A 19,742-nucleotide genomic window follows, 5' to 3' on the forward strand; every position below is an offset into this window, starting at 1 on the left:
TATACATGTATTTATAATTTTTTCTAAAAAAAATCTAGGGTTTGCTGATTTTTCTGAATTGTTAATTTCTTTCTTTGAAATTTGAAAATTTTCAAGAAAAAACACAATGCACAAATTAGTCTTTGCTGATTTTTTTTAATTAGTTTAAAATTTTAAATTTAAAACTTTGTCAAACACAATGCTCAAATGGTGATTTGTAAAATTGTCTTATTGCAGCAGCCCTCACGTTTTGAAAACAATTTTTTTTCCTAATGGCTCATCCTAATCCTCCACCTAGGAAACATGGTCAAAAAGATGAGGCATGGAAATACACTGAAGAATTCCCTGGTAGACAGAGAAATCAAACCAAATGTATGTTTTGTAAGGAAATTAACCATGGGGGGATAAATAGATCAAAATATCATATTGCTGGCATACGTGGTCATGATACTGAGCCTTGTGACAAGGCAACTCCCGAAGCAATCCGTTTTTGTTACATCCTATTAGAAAACTTTGAAATACATAAGCAAACCAAAAAAAGACAAAGAGAGGAGTTATGTCATATTGGTTCCCCTCCATCCACATCCGCATTCGGCTCCACATCTACAGCTGCATCCATAGGTTGTCTTGGAGAGGGTTCTTCTATGCCTCCCTTTCGTCCTAGTGCTTCTGCTAGTGCCAGTACTTCTATTCCTACTCCTAGTCACACTTTTGGTCCTAGAGTGCGAAAATCCAAGATAGACAAATTTTTTGTACCACGCACTACTCCTGGCGCACAACCCTCGCTTGAGAGCATGTCTTGGAACAAGGAGGTCCATGATGTAGGAAGAAAAGCAATTTGCAAGTTTTGGTACTTCTGCAACATTCCATTTATTGCAGCCAGGTACTTTTTTATTTGATTGTTTTAAATTAAAATTTAAAATTTTATGGTTTGAATTTGAAAGTTAAAATTGAAATTGAACTTTTCTTATTTAATCTATTTCAATTTGTGACAGGTCTCCTTATTGGCAAGGCATGATTGATGCAGTAACCGTTTGTGGGCCGGGGTTTAAAGCCCCTAGTGATACTGAGTTGAGTGGCCCTCTCTTGTTGGAAATGGTGGAAGATATGAAAGTTGACCTAGAGGACCACCGCCAATCTTGGAGCCAGAAGGGTTGCACCATCATGACAGATGGTTGGACTGATAGGAGGAATAGAACACTCCTAAATTTTCTTGTTTCCAGTGGAGGTGATTGATCATTTTACTTCTCTATATGCATTGTGATTGAAATTGAATAATTTACATTCTAATTTATTGATAATTAATTTGTTTTATTTTTAGGATCCACCATGTTTTTGAAGTCCATCGATGCTTCCTCACATGTGAAAAATGCGGCATACTTATGTGAGGCTATTGAGGAAGTTATAGATGAGGTGGGGGAAGAAAATGTGGTGCAAGTGGTGACGGATAATGCAGCAAGTTATTTTGCTGCAAGTAAACTTTAAAAGTTTTCTTTTAAGTTTTAACTTTTAACTTTTTAACGTTTAAATATTAATGGTAAAATTTCACATCTAATTCTTTAACTAATTTAAAATTGTTGCAGGAAAACTTTTGATGGAGAGGCACCCAAAAATCTTTTGGTCTCCATGTGCGGCCCATTGGCTTGACCTCATGCTGGAGGATATAGGTAAGCTTGGATGGGTGAAAGAATGCGTTGAAAGGGCCAAGAATATATGCAAATTTATTTACAATCATGCATTGGTCCTTAGCATTATGAGGCAATACACGGGGGAAAGGGAGTTGGCTCGTCCTGGTATAACGAGATTTGCCTCAAATTTCCTCACATTGAAATCCTTGTTAAAATCAAAGGCATCTTTGAGGCGCATGTTTGTTGGTGAGGAGTGGACTTCCTCATCCTATGCTACGACCACTGCAGGGATGGATGTAGTAGATTGCATTTTTGATGAGCCAGGTTTTTGGATCCCTTGTGCAGAGATTGTGCAGGTAATCTTATAAATTTATAATATTATATGCATATTTTTGTTTTGTTTGCATTGTGCAACTTTTCAATTTTTCTTATTTTTATGCACACTTGTGAGTTAACTATTTTTGTTTAACATTATTTGCAGGTCACTGAGCCCCTAGTAGTTCTCCTACGAGTTGTTGATGGGGAGAAGCCCGCTGTGGGCTACATATATGAGGGCATGGATAGGGCCAAGGAGGCCATTAGATCCATATATGCTTGAGTTGAGGATAAGTATAGGCCCATTTGGGACATAATTGATAGAAGATGGCATAACCAACTTCATAGGCCCATCCATGCAGCAGCTTATTACCTCAATCCATCATTTCGTTTCCGTGCTGATTTCAAAGCGGATGAGGAGGTTCTTAGCGGGCTATATTCAGTAGTACAACGGATGGTCACTGATACCACAGCTACACTTCTTGAGATGGATGCATTTAATAATGCATCAGGGGCAATCTTTGCCAGCCAATTGTGCAAAGAGGGTCGGACAAAATTGCAGCCAGGTAGAAAATTCTAAAGTTTATGACATGCATTTTAATTTTTCATTTTATAATCTACCTTTAAAGTTGGAAATGAGACTAATGTTTTTTTCTTTTCCTTATCTCAGATAGATGGTGGCAAATGTTTGGGCCTTCAACCCCAAACCTTCAAAAAATTGCCATCCGCATATTGAGCCAGCCGTGCAGCGCTTCTAGATGTGAGCACAGCTGGAGCATGTTCGAGCACATCCACTCGAAGAGGCGAAATAGATTGTCTGTGGAGAGGTTGAATGATCTAGTCTTTGTTCATTACAACCTCCGTCTTAGGCCCAGACAAATTTTGGACGATGACTCCTCTCCGATCACTCTAGAGGAAGTCGACCCCGAGTCCGATTGGCTCACTGAGTCCACCGATCCAGTCTTCACTGATGAGGACCTTGAGTGGGTTGACCAGGCAGACAGAGAGGCTGAGGCTGTGGCTATGGCAGAGGAGGAGGATAGAGCACGATCAGGCACAGCACCTATGGCTACTCAGACTGGCACATCACAGGCAGAGACTATGGCTACTCAGTCATCCAGGACCTACCTTAGACGCCTTTGTAGGAGGCAGATAGACGAGGCTGAGCCTGAGCCTGAGCCATAGACTTGTTTTTTTTTACACTTTACAATTAGATATATGTTTGGGAACATTTGAAGTCATGGATTTTATATTATACATTGGACAACATTTATAACTCTATATATCTATGTTTTCTAATTCCTTCAGCTACAATTTACATTTCTACGCATGTGATGGATGTATGTTTATGTATGTGATCAAATTAGCTTCTATTTGATGATGTTATAGTGTCTTTAAGCTTAATTCAATAATGGGTGTATGAAACAAGTTTTAAATCGTTAAAAATCTCTAAATTTCAAGGGTTTTCTTATTTTGCCGAGTCGTTGCCGAGACCGAGCCGAGTCACGAGTCGAGTCAGCCTTGCCGAGTCAGAGCCGAGTCCGAGTCTAGGAACTTTGCGCGTACCAGAGATTGGTATGCGTCTCCTGTACCGGAGACCCATCAGGAGACATCTCTACACTTAGGAGACTTCACGTCAACGATTCCTGTCATCTCCACCCTAAATAACACGCGCAAAAGTCAAAAAGTTTGTCGCGATGCATGGTCAAAAGCAAAAACCACCGACGTGAGACCCATTTTCAGACATTTGTATGACATTTTGATTTGACTCATTTCACATTTGTGTACTTAAACTTCAAAGTGAATGTCAATTCTTGTTTTGAAAGTTCAATGTCATTATATTTTCAGATTTTCTATAAATTATTAATTTATATTTAAAAAAACAAATGGCGTCTTCAAGTACCCTCGTCTCCTATTTTGAAAAAATAGGCATACCGGTACCAGTCTCCAAGTACCCCTGTACACATGCAACCTTGTGAAAAACTCTCTAAAATTCCGATCTGACTTTGTGCAAAAGTGATTTTTTAAACTCCGACCTAGTTAGAGAAAGGAATGCAAACTGTTTTAAAACTCTGAATTGCCTGTGATTATTGCAAATTTCTCCTAAACTCTGACTTAGGTTTAGCACAATGCAAATTATTTCCAAAACTCCATCCCTGTTGATGCAAAAATGTGTCGAAGTCTAGTATATCAAGTGTTGACTTATGAGGTATGATCAATGCAATGTCAGTATAAACTCCGATCAGCCTAGCAATGGAGTTAGTTTAGTTACTTAGTTAGTTTAGGATAATGGTCATTTGGTTAGTTAGTTAGTTAGTTTAGGATATTTCTTTTTTGTAGTTTGTTCTTATTTAGAATGTTTCTTTTAGGTCTTTCGTTTCTGTTTTAGAAACTTTGCTTGTAATTTCTTATTTAAGGAGCCTTCGTCTCCTTTGTTAATACTGTTAATGCATGGTAGCTTATGCAAGATAAGATCTCCCTAACCTTCCTTGTTCTGTTATTTACATGCTTCATGTCTGATTTATATTGCATATGATTTTCAGATTGTACAAACACTACTTATCATTATGCCATCGAGCTAACAACCCGATAGCATATTAATGTCAATTGTTAATTGGCATTAATATGCTATCGAGGTATTAACCCGATAGCATATTAAATGCTATAAGTTATCGGGTTAAATTCGCCGATACATACTTGCTATCGGGTGCATAACCATTGACACCGATTCACATCTGTTATCAGGCATATTTGTTATCGGGTTTAATGAATACACCGCTTCATTTGGAATTAACATTGGTTAACAAATGCACCGGTTGGATTACATACATTGTGCATTTTGAATCATCGGTGTTTATATAAACCGATTCATTATATTGATCAGTTATTATATTATGTTATTACAATATGCTATCGGGGTTTTGAACCGATAATCAGCATTGTGTTAATGGTATAATTACAAAGGCACCGATCAATGGGTGCATTGATCGGTCATGCCTACAAGGCATGACCGGTCAATACACCAATTGACCGGTTGCCTAAATGATATATATGCCAATTGAATTCATTTGGAGAAGACATACAAAAAAATTAAATGATCTCTCTCCTTCAGACCTGCAGATAAAAATCAGAATTATTAGACATTGACATAATTCCTCATATCCATATATAGCATACATAGTTCATAACTTGTTCTTTAATTGAAATTGAAATAACTTTACATGGTATCAAAGCCAAAGTAATCGAACCTAAGGCTATTCAATTTTGATAAAATTCAAGGACTAAGTTACAAACTACATCACATTTCCATAATGGCCAACGCTATCAGATTCGAAGATAGACTCGGAGGTAGCGAAGATTTTTCAGCTTGGAAGTTTAGAATCAAAATGATTTTAAGAGAAAACAATGTTGATTCATATGTCCAAACTGAAAGTGCACAACCAGAAGATGAAACCGAGAAATCCACATGGATTGAGGGAAATGATAAGGCTATTAAAATAATAGTGGATGGGGTAAGAAATAATATAATGCCCATCATTAGAAAGCAGGAGACGGCTTATAAAATGTTCAAGGCACTTGAAAAGACAATTGAGATATCAAATGTAAGTCATACTCTAGCACTAAAACGAGAAATAAATCATATCACCATGAACAAAGGGGAGACAATCAACGCCTACTTCATGCGGATATCAGTTCTAAAAGATGAACTTGCAACTTTGGACTACGAGATCCGAGGCAAAGAACTAACACTCATTGCTTTAGATGGGTTGCCTAGTGGATGGAGCACATTCATCCAAGGCATCAGTGCAAGGTCCAAATATCCTAAGTTTGAAAGACTAAGAGATGACTGTCTACAAGAAGAATCCCGATTGAACAAAGTAGGAATAAAACAGAAGAATATAGATGAAGACTTGCAAGTCCTAAATACAAACATCAATAAAAAGTACAAAAAGAAGCAATTCAGGAAAAGAAAAGTTAAACAAGGCAAGAACACTTCTAAGAAAGACCTATCACATGTTCAATGTTATAGGTGTGACAAATTCGGACACTATGTTGCAAACTGTCCGGAGAAAGGGAAGCAAGCCACATTTGCAAAAGTGAAGAAATCTAGAAAAGAAAATGACTCCGAAAACTATGTCCTCTACTCAGCACTTACAAGCCATACTTCAAACAAATCTAACTCATGGGTGATCGACAATGGTGCATCCAGACACATCACCGGCTTTAGAGAAATACTAGACTCCATGATAGAGAAAGATGATGAGGAAGTAACCATCAGAGACGATTCTTCACATCCAGTCAGAGGAATTGGAACCTGCACCATCAAACTGAAGTCAAGCATGTCACTACGACTTGAAGAAGAACTATATGTTCCAGGCATCAAAAGAAATCTAATCTCCATATCAGCACTAGAAGATCAAGGATACAGAGTGACCTTCATGGAAAACAAGCTGTTGGCTTGGCCAAAGGGATCCTCCATCAAAGACGCTAAGGTCATTGGTCGAAGACAAGGCTATTTGTATGAGCTATGTACAGAGCCCAATCTAGCATTGATCCATGAAGCAACTAATGCAAATGAAGTATGGCACAGAAGATTAGGCCATCTGAATTATAGAGCTTTGTCAACCATGGGAAACCTTGTCACAGGTCTACCTAAGTTGAAGCAATATCATTCAGAGGCATGCAAAGGGTGTGCCTTAGGTAAAAATACCAAAAATGCATTTCAAAATAGTACTAGGAAAACTAACAAAGTTTTGGAGTTAATTCATTCTGATGTATGTGGACCTATGTCCGTACCCTCGCTAGGGGGATTTTTGTACTATGTAATTTTTGTTGATGACTACTCTAGGAAGACGTGGATCTACTTTCTGAAATATAAAGAATTAGAAGAGATCCTAAGTAGGTTCAAAGAGTTTAAAACATTAACAGAAAATCTCTCTGAAAACAAAATTAAAACCTTAAGAACTGACAATGGGGGGGAATACACATCAGAACTATTTAAAGACTTTTGTAGAAATTCTGGGATTAAGAGGGAGTTGACAATACCTTATAATCCACAACAAAATGGAGTAGCTGAAGGGAAAAATAGGACCATAGTAGAAGCTGCCAAAGCCATGATACTAGATCAAAATCTAAACTTGAACCTTTGGGCAGAAGCAACTAACACTGTTGTGTACATACAAAATAGATGTCCTCATTCACACCTTGAAGATAAAACTCCTGAGGAAGTCTTTACCAAGACAAAACCAGATATCAGCCATCTTAGGATATTTGGGTGTCCGGTCTATATTCATGTACCTAAAGAGAAAAGACTAAAACTAGAACCCTCTGGAAAAAGGGGAATACTTGTAGGATACAGTGAAACTTCTAAAGCCTACAGAATCTATGTACAAGGGCGGAGAAATATTGAACTCAGTAGGGATGTAATCTTCGAAGAAGACTTAGCCTTCAAAAGGGCCCAAAATACAATAGAACCTGAAATTCATAATCCTACTCCTAACCTAGAAGAAGAACCTACTCCTGAGCTTCAGAGGGAGTATCTTGAGGAAACTATAAGTGAAACACAAGACCCACCTATAGATAATCACAAGAAAAGACCACTATGGGCCACCAAAACTATAGCAGAAGCTCAGAAGTTCGTTGCTCCTTCAGGAACCTTCAGGGAAAGCAAGAGGCCTAATAAATTCATCAACTATGTTGCACTTATGAATGATCTCTCTAAAACTGAACCTAACAATGTTTCAGATGCACTCAAACATCAAGTATGGATAGATGCCATGACTGAAGAATATCAGTCCATTATGAAGAATGATGTTTGGGAGATTGTTCCTAGGCCAACCAAGAAGTCTATCGTGTCTTCTAAATGGTTGTTTAAAATCAAGCATGCTGCAGATGGCAGTATTGAAAAACACAAGGCCAGATTTGTAGCTAGAAGGTTCTCACAGAAGGAAGGAATAGATTACGAAGAAACATTTGCACCTGTTGCCAGGTACACATCAGTAAGAGTTGTCCTAGCCATTGCAGCAGCAAAGGGGTGGAAGGTACATCAAATGGATGTTAAGACAACATTCCTAAATGGCGAGATCGTGGAAGAAGTCTACTTAGAGCAACCTGAAGGATTTGAAATTCATGATGCAAAGTCTCATGTGTGTAGACTCAAGAAATCTCTTTATGGGCTCAAACAAGCTCCCAGAGTTTGGTATGAAAGAATTGACACCTATCTCTCAAAGCTGGGTTTCTCTAAGAATGATGCAGATCCTAATCTCTACCTCAAAAGAAATAAAGGTGATATGTTAATATTAATTTTATATGTTGATGACTTATTAATTACAAGAGATGATCACCTAATAGATCAATGCAAGAAAGATCTATCCACAGAATTTGATATGAAAGACTTGGGGCTTCTTCATTACTTCCTAGGATTGGAAGTATGGCAGAATTCTGATAATATTGTACTGAACCAAGGGAAGTACACCTTGGACATATTGACAAGATTTGGAATGATAAGCTGCAAACCCATGACCTCTCCTTTGGAAACCAACTTCCATAAACTTAAAGAAACAGCAGCAGAATCAAGACCTATTGACCCCACTCAATACAGGCAGATGATTGGGTCCCTGATGTATCCAGTAAATACAAGGCCAGATATCTACTATGCTGTTAATGCCTTAAGTCAGTTCATGTGTGAACCTAAGGAGATACACCTGGTTGCAATAAAGCATATAATGAGATATCTACAAGGTACCCTAAAGCTTGGTCTCAAATATGAAAAGGTTGACATAGATCTACATGGATTTACAAATTCAGATTGGGCTGGCAGTGTGACTAACAGAAAGAGCACTTCAGGGTGCTGCTTCAGTTTAGGGTCAGCCATGATATCCTGGATCAGCAGAAAACAATCTTCAGTAGCTCAGAGTTCCACAGAGGCTGAATATATTGCAGCTTCAATGGCTGCCCGAGAAGCAGTATGGCTAAGGAAATTGCTCGTGGGATTATTTGGAGAACCTATGAAACCTACAGTCATTCAATGTGATAATCAAAGCTGTATAAAACTTTCTGTAAATCCAGTATTTCATGACAGGTCCAAACATATTGAGATTCCATGTACGAGATATGGTTGACAGGAATGTGATAAAATTAGAATTTGTGTGTACAGGAGATCAGACTGCAGATATTCTGACCAAACCACTTTCCAGAGTGAAGGTCGATCACTTCAGAAAGGGTTTAGGTATGATAGAAAGGTAATCTGCTTTGTAATCTATACTTACATACATTTAAGATGTTTAATGTGTAAACTTCTTTGTCATGTCTGGACTATCTCTTGGCTTCTTGCCACCTGTGTTCATATCTAAGAGGTGACGATCTCTCAGATACTAAACACTTGTATGTAGACATCATAAGGTGACGATCTTATGATAGTCAAACCAGCAATCATGTTGGATCACTGGTAAGTCATGGATGTGTCATGACTATGTTGTGATACAACATTTGTACAAATGTTATTGCATTATCACAACTTGGATATAATGAGAACTTAAGCACTTCTCATATGGTTATCCTTGTATTGCATGTTAGGCAATACTGATATCACGTGTAGGTGATATCTCAACCATTGATCATGTTGGATCTCTGGTAAGTCATGGATTTGCCATGACTATGTTGTGATAAACATTTATAAATGTTATTGCACTTATCACAACTTGGATATGATGAGAAACTAACCTTTCTCATAGACTTATCCTTAAGTATTGCGTGTTAGGTAATATTGATATCACGTGTTAGGTGATATCTTGATGAATCTTACAGATCACATGTTTTGGTGATTTCTCACATGATCAGGTGATGATTCTCTTACTTTTATCACATGTTAAAATAATACTTTATGTCACATGCTCAGGTGATGTTCTTCTATTTTGTATCATATGTTTTGATGGTACTTATCATGTATAAATGATTTTTGCTGACTGACATTATCTTAGTTATGAAAAGGAAATGTGATGCAGGTTGCCTTATCTATCTTCCAAAGCTAAGAGGGAGTGTTAATGCATGGTAGCTTATGCAAGATAAGATCTCCCTAACCTTCCTTGTTCTGTTATTTACATGCTTCATGTCTGATTTATATTGCATATGATTTTCGGATTGTACAAACACTGCTTATCATTATGCCATTGGGCTAACAACCCGATAGTATATTAATGTCAATTGTTAATTGGCATTAATATGCTATCGGGGTATTAACCCGATAGCATATTAAATGCTATAAGTTATCGGGTTAAATTCGCCGATACATACTTGCTATCGGGTGCATAACCATTGACACCGATTCACATCTGTTATCAGGCATATTTGTTATCGGGTTTAATGAATACAACGCTTCATTTGGAATTCACATTGGTTAACAAATGCACCGATTGGATTACATACATTGTGCATTTTGAATCATCGGTGTTTATATGAACCGATTCATTATATTGATCAGTTATTATATTATGTTATTACAATATGCTATCGGGGTTTTGAACCAATAATCAGCATTGTGTTAATGGTATAATTACAAAGGCGCCGATCAATGGGTGCATTGATCGGTCATGCCTAAAAGGCATGACCGGTCAATACACCAATTGACCGGTTGCCTAAATGATATATATGCCAATTGAATTCATTTGGAGAAGACATAGAAAACATTAAATGATCTCTCTCCTTCAGACCTACAGATAAAAATCAGAATTATTAGACATTGACATAATTCCTCATATCCATATATAGCATACATAGTTCATAACTTGTTCTTTAATTGAAATTGAAATAACTTTACAAATACAACATTGAATTATCATTTCATGGTATCAGAGCTTAGGTTCTTTTTGGTGAAATTCATGGTGGGTTTTCTAATTTTTTCCACAAAATATCATGGAAAGGTTTTGCTTGATTTTTTATTTCTGTTTACTACTCGTGATCGCCGCGAGTAAAGTTTTTGAAAAGACTAGAGGATGTTGTACGATTAGCTTCTCAAAAAAAAATGGATGGGTTTTTTTAATTCTCATCCACAAAAAATGGAGGGTTTTGCACGATTTTCTCTTCAAGAATCATGGTTTCTTTGTTCATTTTTTGCATGATTTTTTCACAAAAATAGTCGGTTCTTTCTTTGCTGGAGTGTTTTTTTACTTTTCCCACAAAAAATCATGAAGGGTGTTGCTGTTTTTTGGGGGTTTTTCTTCCATAAAAAAACATGGTGGTGGGTTTTCTGTATTTTTTTCCATAAAAAATTATGGTGGTGGGTTTTTTGAAATTTCCAAACAAAGTCATGGTGGAGAGTTTGTCGATTTTTCCACAAAATCATGAATCAGTTTTTTGCTGATTTTTTTGTCAACAAAAGTCGAAGTTTTTTGAGAAACTGATATCAGTGTCTTTGGGTAAAGGGAGGGATAGCATTGTCACCCAGCATCATGTTGGAAGGATTGTGTTAAACTTGGTCATATCCTTAAGTTCTATAGAACCAAGGAGGGTCACAGCAGCAGGCTCATGTCACAAAGCGTTATAAGGAGAAGGGGGCAGCCGTCTATGCATTCATGGCCAAATGACCTGCAGATTATGTCAAGTCTTTTGTAGGGTACTTAGTAGAATGACTTGCCTTGGTTTGAGGGAATTTGTCTATCTAAGTTTCATCCATCATTATCAATGTTCTTAGGATTAGAATAGATTTTGTAACCCTTTTCCTTTTGCCTTTATTTTTCCTAAGAGTAGTTAGATCCTAAGTTCCAGCAGAGTTCAACCAAATCGTAAGCCCTTGTTATTCCAGCAAAATCACATCATACCACTAAGTCTATCCACAGCATTTAAGTCACATAGTTCGCATTGTAAACCTTGGAGTAGCTTTGATTGATCACTTTGTTTAGCATTCAAAGTTACTTTGTTCAAGAGAGGATAGAATAATTATCATCAACAGGGATAACTATCAATGATCATTTATGGAAACAAATATCTTCTATGTTAGAGTTTGACAATTTGACTATTAGCATGTTTGACTATTAGCATGTGTTCGAGGTGCGTAAAAAACTCATCAACAGGGATAATTATCAATGATCATTTATGGAAACAAATATCTTCTATGTCAGAGTTTGACAATTTGACTATTAGCATGTTTGACTATACACATAAATTCACGTACACATCATATTATTTTCAACAATGACAATTACAAAAAGGGTATACTCTAAATTGAAAATCTAAAGGATGAGCCAGCTCTCAGGCAAATCCAGTCCCATAGATGTGTCAATATGATAAGATTGATATTTAGATTACAAGAATGACATATGAAGAGGATTTTACTGGCTTAACACAGACCACCAAAACCATCTCATCAACAAATGGTTCAGACTTCTCTATTTATCAGATAAGAACATTATTTCTGTAGTACAGCATTTTGTATCAAGTTATCAATCTAAACTTGAGCACTAGAGAAATCCTATTTTAGCCTGTTAAGAGTGTATATGTTATATCAACAGCTTGAGCTTACATGCATAGGTATCACTGAGTTGAAACATAAACCACAATAGTGTTAAAAATCCATATTCAGTTCATACAATTATAAATCTGTATTTAATTTATTCAATTAGGCATACTCATAATAACATATACATCAAAAGCATATACAGAGCACAATAATTGATTTCTTCAGAAACGTATCTAAATTTCAGCACATTAGTTGAATAATTCACATCCATCCTAGCACTGCCTGGTACATGGCAGCATAAGAGCTATATTAACAACATTGAGTTAAGAATTTACAAACCTATTCCTGTTTAAATTTCTCATCTACAATATTATTATCATTAAATAAATCAGAAGAAAAAAAGATTATTCCAATAGAAAAGAAATGAAGACCTGACACAAAAGGTGATACTCCCCATCTTCAGGATTTATTCCAAAATCTCCTGAAGCTTCCAGTGGCACTTCGCCAAAGATGCAGCTTGCATTGTGCAAAAATATCCTCTGACCTTGAAAGCATAGACTTCCAGATAAAGCCTAGTATACCAACGAATGGTGTCAATAGCTAAAAGAAAAAATATCAAATATCTAAAAAATCGTTGTTACTTCTGTGTTTATATATTCCTCACACAAAGTAACAATTTCACAATAATTAATTCAACAGAATAATGAAATAATCAAGCAATTGATAAAGAATGAGAGTCTGAAATTGCCCAAGACACTAGAAAAGGTTTTGCAATGTAGATGGGAACTATGGGCTTCCTGGATATTTTTTATTGGGCAAATAATGAACAAAAGAGCATATTTATCACATTTTATAAAAAAAGGTTTTTCAAGCTATAAAAACCAGAAAGCATATCTTTTAATTTTATCAACATGTTCCTTAACAAATGCAAAGATGTTCTAGAATCTCAGAAGCAAAACCATTGTGCTATGACTAATCACTAATCAGCTTATACCTTTCTACATTTCAAGATAAAGTATTCAATACAATGTAAAACAGCAATTATTTAAACATAATACGCACAGAAAAAGAAGAGGGTGTGTCCAACACTTGAAATTCTAATCCTCTCACATCAAGTTGTCCATGCAGGTTAGGAAAATGATCACCCGTTGACATGCAGATATGAACCTGTGTACAAATTAACACAGCAATAAAATTAGAATGGCCAAATCTTCTTTTCCCTCATTTCTGATGGAAAGGCTATAATCTGTAAAATAATGAATGATAAGGTGGTCAAGTTCACAAATAACAAGAATACTAGAATATAAAAGAATGAAATACATTTAATATATTAAATGTTTTGGCTTTGGTTTCATGCGATCATTTGCTGGTCTCGTCCACATCAAATACATTTCACTATGATGTTAGATGTACAAGTTAATGCAAAATGCATAAAAAAAAAAATTATCTTGAACATAGAAGCCAACATGAAAAGAGTTACGAATACAAACTGATCATCAATATCAAGCATATAGGTGACAATAGAAAAACTAAAAACATTTATATTGTTTGTGGTTTTTCCTGGTGCTCTCCCATTCCTTGAGTCTTGTTTATTCATGCAAGCTGAATACCCAGTATGTATTCCCCTACCAGTACTGATGGGTTGGAGGACAGTATGGGTAGTCATTTATCTTTTAAAGATGCATTGGTTTCTTGTGAGAAAACTATGGTGCTGGGAGGTGCTGAGTTTTGATTCTGTGGCTATGGAGGAGTCTCATAAGCACAAGTGGTAAGCAAATGATGTGCAAGGTAAGCACCCTTCAATCTTGGCTTTTGCTCCTAATGATGATATGCTTGCTGTTTTAGATAAGAAACTAGGTTAAAAATCCATGTGAATAGTTTTGGCCTGTCTTATTCCAGATGTCTTACCTGCAAGGAAATTCCTAGAGGACTGTTTAACCTCAATTTGGGGTAAAAACTTATGGTTTTTTGGGCTATTCTTGAAAAATAAATTGAATGAATGATTCAATAATCGGATAATGTATTCAACAATATACAAGCGTATATATAGAGATTATAAGACGACGTTCTAAATTAAGAACAAGTCGTTTAAAGTGAACTACTAAAAAGCTAAACACTAAATAAAGCTTAAAAGCTAATTAACTAAAAAGCTAAATGACCATTAAACAAGGAACTAAATATAGGTGACTCCCGTATGGGTAGGTGAGTTGGCTTGGGCGGTGGGTTTGCTCCCCATCAGTCTCGGGTTCGACTCCCTCTCGGATTTAAGAGGGAGGACTGGTTGCAGGCTCTGGATTCTCTCTCAAGGGGACTAGTCTCGCCTCAGTTTGCCCCTTCCTGGCCCCAACTTGGCCATTAAAGTAAGGCAGGTTGGGTTGCTGGACTGGGTCGCGGGGATACCCCTGGCGTACTGAAAAAAAAAAAAGTTTCTGGAATGTTGATAAGTCCCTGTTTGAAGCTTATTCCTGGATCCTATCACTAACTCGGAAAAAATCGTTTTGAAATCTTCCCCCAAATGGGTTTAATTTTGCGATGTTCCTTCTCTGTTGTCTGTGCTTCCTCGATTGCTTAAACCACTTGGTGAGGTCATTAAATTGAAAAGTTACGAAGTCATCTTTGCCAAACATGAATTCAAGAAGTTTGATTTCTCTATTGCCTAGTATTAGTCTTCCTAACTAAAATTTGGTTCCTTTGCATGACTCTGTCCATAAATGTACAATTACTAGCCTGCATACTTTAAATGTTAGCTTTGCTTATTAAAAAGATGGTCATATGAAAATGTTATGTCCTCTTTTGAATAAAAACACCTAAGGTAAAATGGATGTTAATGTGTCATGAGCCGCACCCAGTATCGTGAATTCAGTTGTTAATAATATAAATATTAGTACTTATGTAAAAATCGATTTGATTATAATCTGATTAGACACTTATACAGTTGTTAATGCTTTGATCTGATTAAATATCTAACACAGTTGTAATGTTTGATCTTAATACTAATGTTGATCTGGTTGGATCTTAACTAACACCGATTCATTAAGAAGAGGTTAATACAAAAGTTAAGCCCTTTGTAGGCACACCCTCTTGCAAGAGACACAGCCTTTCTAACCTGCCCTTGCACCCAAGATAAATGGGATCGGGCTGCCAGGCCTAAGGGGAAATAAGAATTCTATATTTTCAGGCAGAAGGAATACAGAAAGAAAAAGAGGTGAGAAAAAGAGAAGCACACAGACACTTCAGAGGGATCATAGGACAGTATATTTGGTATGCGAACTTGCACAAATACATGTATATTCTGCAATTATATCATAACCATATCTGCACAGTAAGACATATATAATATCACTGTATTTGAATATAAAGATATTCTTGCATATCCAGTAATGTAAATATCCTTGAAATCTGGAAATTCCATGTAGGTTAATACATTCCATTCTGGTTAACTGCTCTTAAGTAACTATGATCTAAGGTGATGGGTTACAGTGAGGATAACGGTGCTGGGGTCACCTTTAAGGCACGCCACTTCATGGTTTAAGACCGGGGAGTCCTATGAAGCCAAAGGGGCACAAAGGGTGCTGCCTTTGGGCCTATAAAGGGAAGGCTTCCTGGGCACCTTGCTGTAACAATCCATATACCTTCTGTCATACTAACTGAATCTGTAACCATGAGTTGTGGCACAGGTATGGCAAAGTGGAGGAAAACGGTGATAGGGTGCCTCACTAGGTAGGCCACCTCATTGATGGCATTGGCCACATGGGGTCAAGGGGGTTAAGCCACCCTTGAGCCTAAAATGGAGGGCTTCTTGGGCACCACATTTAGTCATCCTCTCCTACTCCCATTCCTATGATTAGGCTCTTGAAAATGTGTTCATGATGTTCATTAATAGATCTGTTGTGATCATGTCTTATAGTTTTATACCTCCTAACTTGTTTGCAGGGTTCCATTTCAGCATACCAGGTATTTCTTTAGCTCATTCTAATTTGCTTAAGCATTCAGTTGTAGGAACATTATATCCTAGCAGATTCTTCAGTGTTTTATAGGCTCTCAAATTGCAATTATTACAACAGTCTGAGATATATCTATTTGCAGCTAACTTAAATACAAGATTGTAGGATAGAATGTTATCATATATATACATATATATATATGAATTGAATCTGAAATTACTGTTATTACTGTCTTCAGTCTTATTTATAATAAACTTTGAGTTCTTTAGAATTAATAATGAATTATTCTCTTGAACTTAAATTGAATTGATAACACAGTGGGCTTAAAAAGGGGAAATTCTAGTACGGGACATTACATAATGAGGTTGTTTTTCCTGGCAATAATACTATGGAAATTGTTGGTTCAAAGGCTGGAGACAAACCTTATCTGTTGCGTCCAAATATTGGTGCTGAGAGACAAGAAGATTATATTTTAATTGAAGCCAGTTCTTAACAGCAAGAAAGTTTTGGTAATAATCCCCTTAATTTAAGCCCTCTTCCTCCAATTCTTGAGTTGATTGACGATAATAAAAGAGTGCTTGTTTCTCAGGAAAATATTGATTGTCCTGATTCTCATAAATGCCAAGCCTTGCATTCGTAACAGTGAAAAAAGGTCCAGAGGTAAAGCTCTAGAATCTGATTCTAAGGAGGTAAAGGTGTTTCTAAAAAGCAGAAAAATTAAAATCCTTTCTCAACTGTTGGGCCAAAGTTAGATGTTATGGTTCTAGAGGTGCTAATTTGTAGTTGATTACTGTGGAAGATGGTAAAGCTGGATTTTCTAATAATGGGGTGAAGAGCAACACTCTCACCCCATATTTGAAAGAATCAGTAGTAAAGGGGGGCAGTCTCCCCCACTCTAATCAATCATCCTTTCTATCTCTGCTTTGATGAGAAATTTAAACTGTGTGCAAGTCCAGATCTGTTCTTGATTGTTTTTTCTACAAGAAGATTCGTCGGTTAGTTTTTCTCTGGATTGTGCATGCAAAGGCGTTGGCCTAATTCTGTTATATTTTAAGTTTTTTCAAAGCATGTGAAAAGGAAAAAGGGGTATCTATCCTTTTGAACCCTCTTCTTGCATCTATTGCGATTAATTATAGTGTATCTCCATGCAATATATTCATTACAGTTGAGCTCAATATTGATAGCATGTCTTTTGTATTAAGCTCCATTCATACATCAAATGGTTATAAGGAAAGAAATGACTTGTAGAACTGGTTAGCTATCAACCTAAATATTATTCCCTAGGTTTTTGGTGGGGACTTTAACATAGTGCAATCTAGTGAAGACAAGCAAGGTGACTGTAAGTTTGACTAGAAGTGATATGAAAAGTTTTTCTGGGCTAAATTTAAATCTGGTTGACCACATCTTGGGCTGCAAGCATGACAGTAACGGTATTTGGTTCTCTCAATCCAATGTTCAAAAGGGGAGTAAAAGGGTGTTCTCTAGATTGCATAAGTTTATGTTGGACAGTTTCTTTAAGGGCATTCCTCCTCATCCTTGCAACAATGTGGCTAGAGTAATCCCTACTATATAAATATCTAATAATCACCTGATTGAGATCGGGTTCTTACCATTATCTTGTCCTCCTAAGCGTCAACTCGCTTTCAAATGTTTATACAAGCTCAACATTTCTCATCTGAAAGATCACTCCTGTAGTTATAACTCTTTTAATTCGCCTTTACTGAACTTTGGTATTTTTTCTAAAGGCTCTAACATTTGTAGATCGAATATACCATGGGAACTTCTGAGAAGTTTACGAGACATAGGAGGTTGCAAAAAAGCTTTGATTAGGGTAAAAACTTATCTCCATGCTAATACACGGGACATCAGGCTCACAATAATAAGAATCTATTTTCAACATGAAAAAAGCATCTATTTTCACAACAATAAGTATTTCAGACCTTCATGATTGAAGTTAACATTCTTCTTTAAATGAAACATGTTTATGCCAATAAGAGAAGTTGGAAACAATTTCATATGGAATTTATTCAACTAAAGTACCTCAATAGTTAAAAATCAGATTCAGAGAAGGTTTAGATTAGCACCTCTCCAGTGGCTCTGCCATTTGCCCAAACAATTGGAATCTCCAGCAGCCTTTCAAAGAGCTACAAAAATGAAATCCATCCTAGTGATCTTACAATACTATTCACAGTACAATTAATTTAAAAAATTAATCCTTCAAAAGTAGAACAGACCATTGATCTCACTGAGATCACCAGCAACAAAGCCAGCTACACACACTGCAACATCATTCCCATCAATATAAAATTGAACAATACAAGTAATGTTAGATGGCACCAGTACATAGAACAATAAGAAACTAGAAACTAACCGGAGCAAAGAGATCCCTCGCTTTTATGTTGACATGCCACTCCTGTTGCAGGAAATCAACAAATGTATTTATAAACAACTTCCCTCCATCCTTTGATGGGTAACCAGTACGCCACTCCTTTGGCCTCCCAGTTAATTGCAAATGCATTTGTTCATATTCCTTTCGAAATTTTAGGTGTCCATTGATATTCTCCATTACCCTACATAAAGCACATACACTATAGACATAAATATCCAAAATCACTAAAATAATAAACAATTAGTCTTATGAATCACCAAGGCACACTTAGAGATACTTGAGATTCCAGACAGATATAAAACCAGCCTCTTGATCAAGTAGTACCAACATAAGGAAATCTTTGCAAAGATGCTGTGCAGAATTTTTACCAAGCTTTTAAAAAAAGGATAGCAACCTCACAATCTTGAGGATATAGTAACCAAGATGATCATGCATAACAAAGCCTTCTTATAGTTATATACAAAACCACTTTTTACGTGTCCAACATGGTACTAATCATCCTCAGAAATAGCCATGTTCTTTAGGGCTGATCTCAATTAGATATGCTAGCAAGGCATCTAAATTACTACTGCATATTAATTATTTGTGATTGAATTAGTAAATAATTGCAAAACAGTTTTCAGAAAGCCAGCAATTAAAAAACTAAGAAACAACCCGAAGAAATAAGAAATAGGAAAAACAGTGTTTTCAATAGAAATTCAAAACCTGTACTAGACCTTTCACAGACTAAGATATTCTCATTGCTCAAATGAACAAAATAACTCAAAATATTAACATGTGTACTGATTAAGAACAATGCTGATGAGTCCAGAAGCAATAGCTAATCTATATAGCCTGAAAATACATAACGAAAGATAGAAGAAAATTATACCAATGACAAGGTCCATGGCACTTGGAGCATAAAAATCAGCAACAGCAAAGGTAGTGCCAGAATAAGCTCTTCGCTAAAATAAATAGGTTGTGAACACAATGATTGTCAAACAATAAAAAAAATAGCCCACTGTCTTGTTCCAGAAGAGATACGTGGTTTACAG

General features: G+C 36.4%; 1 protein-coding gene across 2 annotated transcripts in view; it reads right to left on the reverse strand.

Moving 5' to 3' along the window:
• The window catches only part of LOC131061447 (protein SUBSTANDARD STARCH GRAIN 4, chloroplastic), a 277,450-nt gene that overhangs the window by 192,353 nt on the left and 65,355 nt on the right, over positions 1–19,742 (reverse strand). For both annotated transcript variants that reach the window (XM_057995142.2, XM_057995140.2), the window contains exons 3-6: positions 18,691–18,889; positions 18,404–18,463; positions 13,438–13,542; positions 12,807–12,947 (exon numbers count right to left, since the gene is read on the reverse strand). In XM_057995142.2, the coding sequence (XP_057851125.2) occupies positions 12,807–12,947; positions 13,438–13,542; positions 18,404–18,463; positions 18,691–18,889 (505 nt within the window). The remainder of the gene's footprint in view (positions 1–12,806; positions 12,948–13,437; positions 13,543–18,403; positions 18,464–18,690; positions 18,890–19,742) is intronic.

The sequence above is a fragment of the Cryptomeria japonica genome, chromosome 8 (genome assembly GCF_030272615.1).
Source record: "Cryptomeria japonica chromosome 8, Sugi_1.0, whole genome shotgun sequence".
Lineage (NCBI taxonomy): Eukaryota > Viridiplantae > Streptophyta > Pinopsida > Cupressales > Cupressaceae > Cryptomeria > Cryptomeria japonica.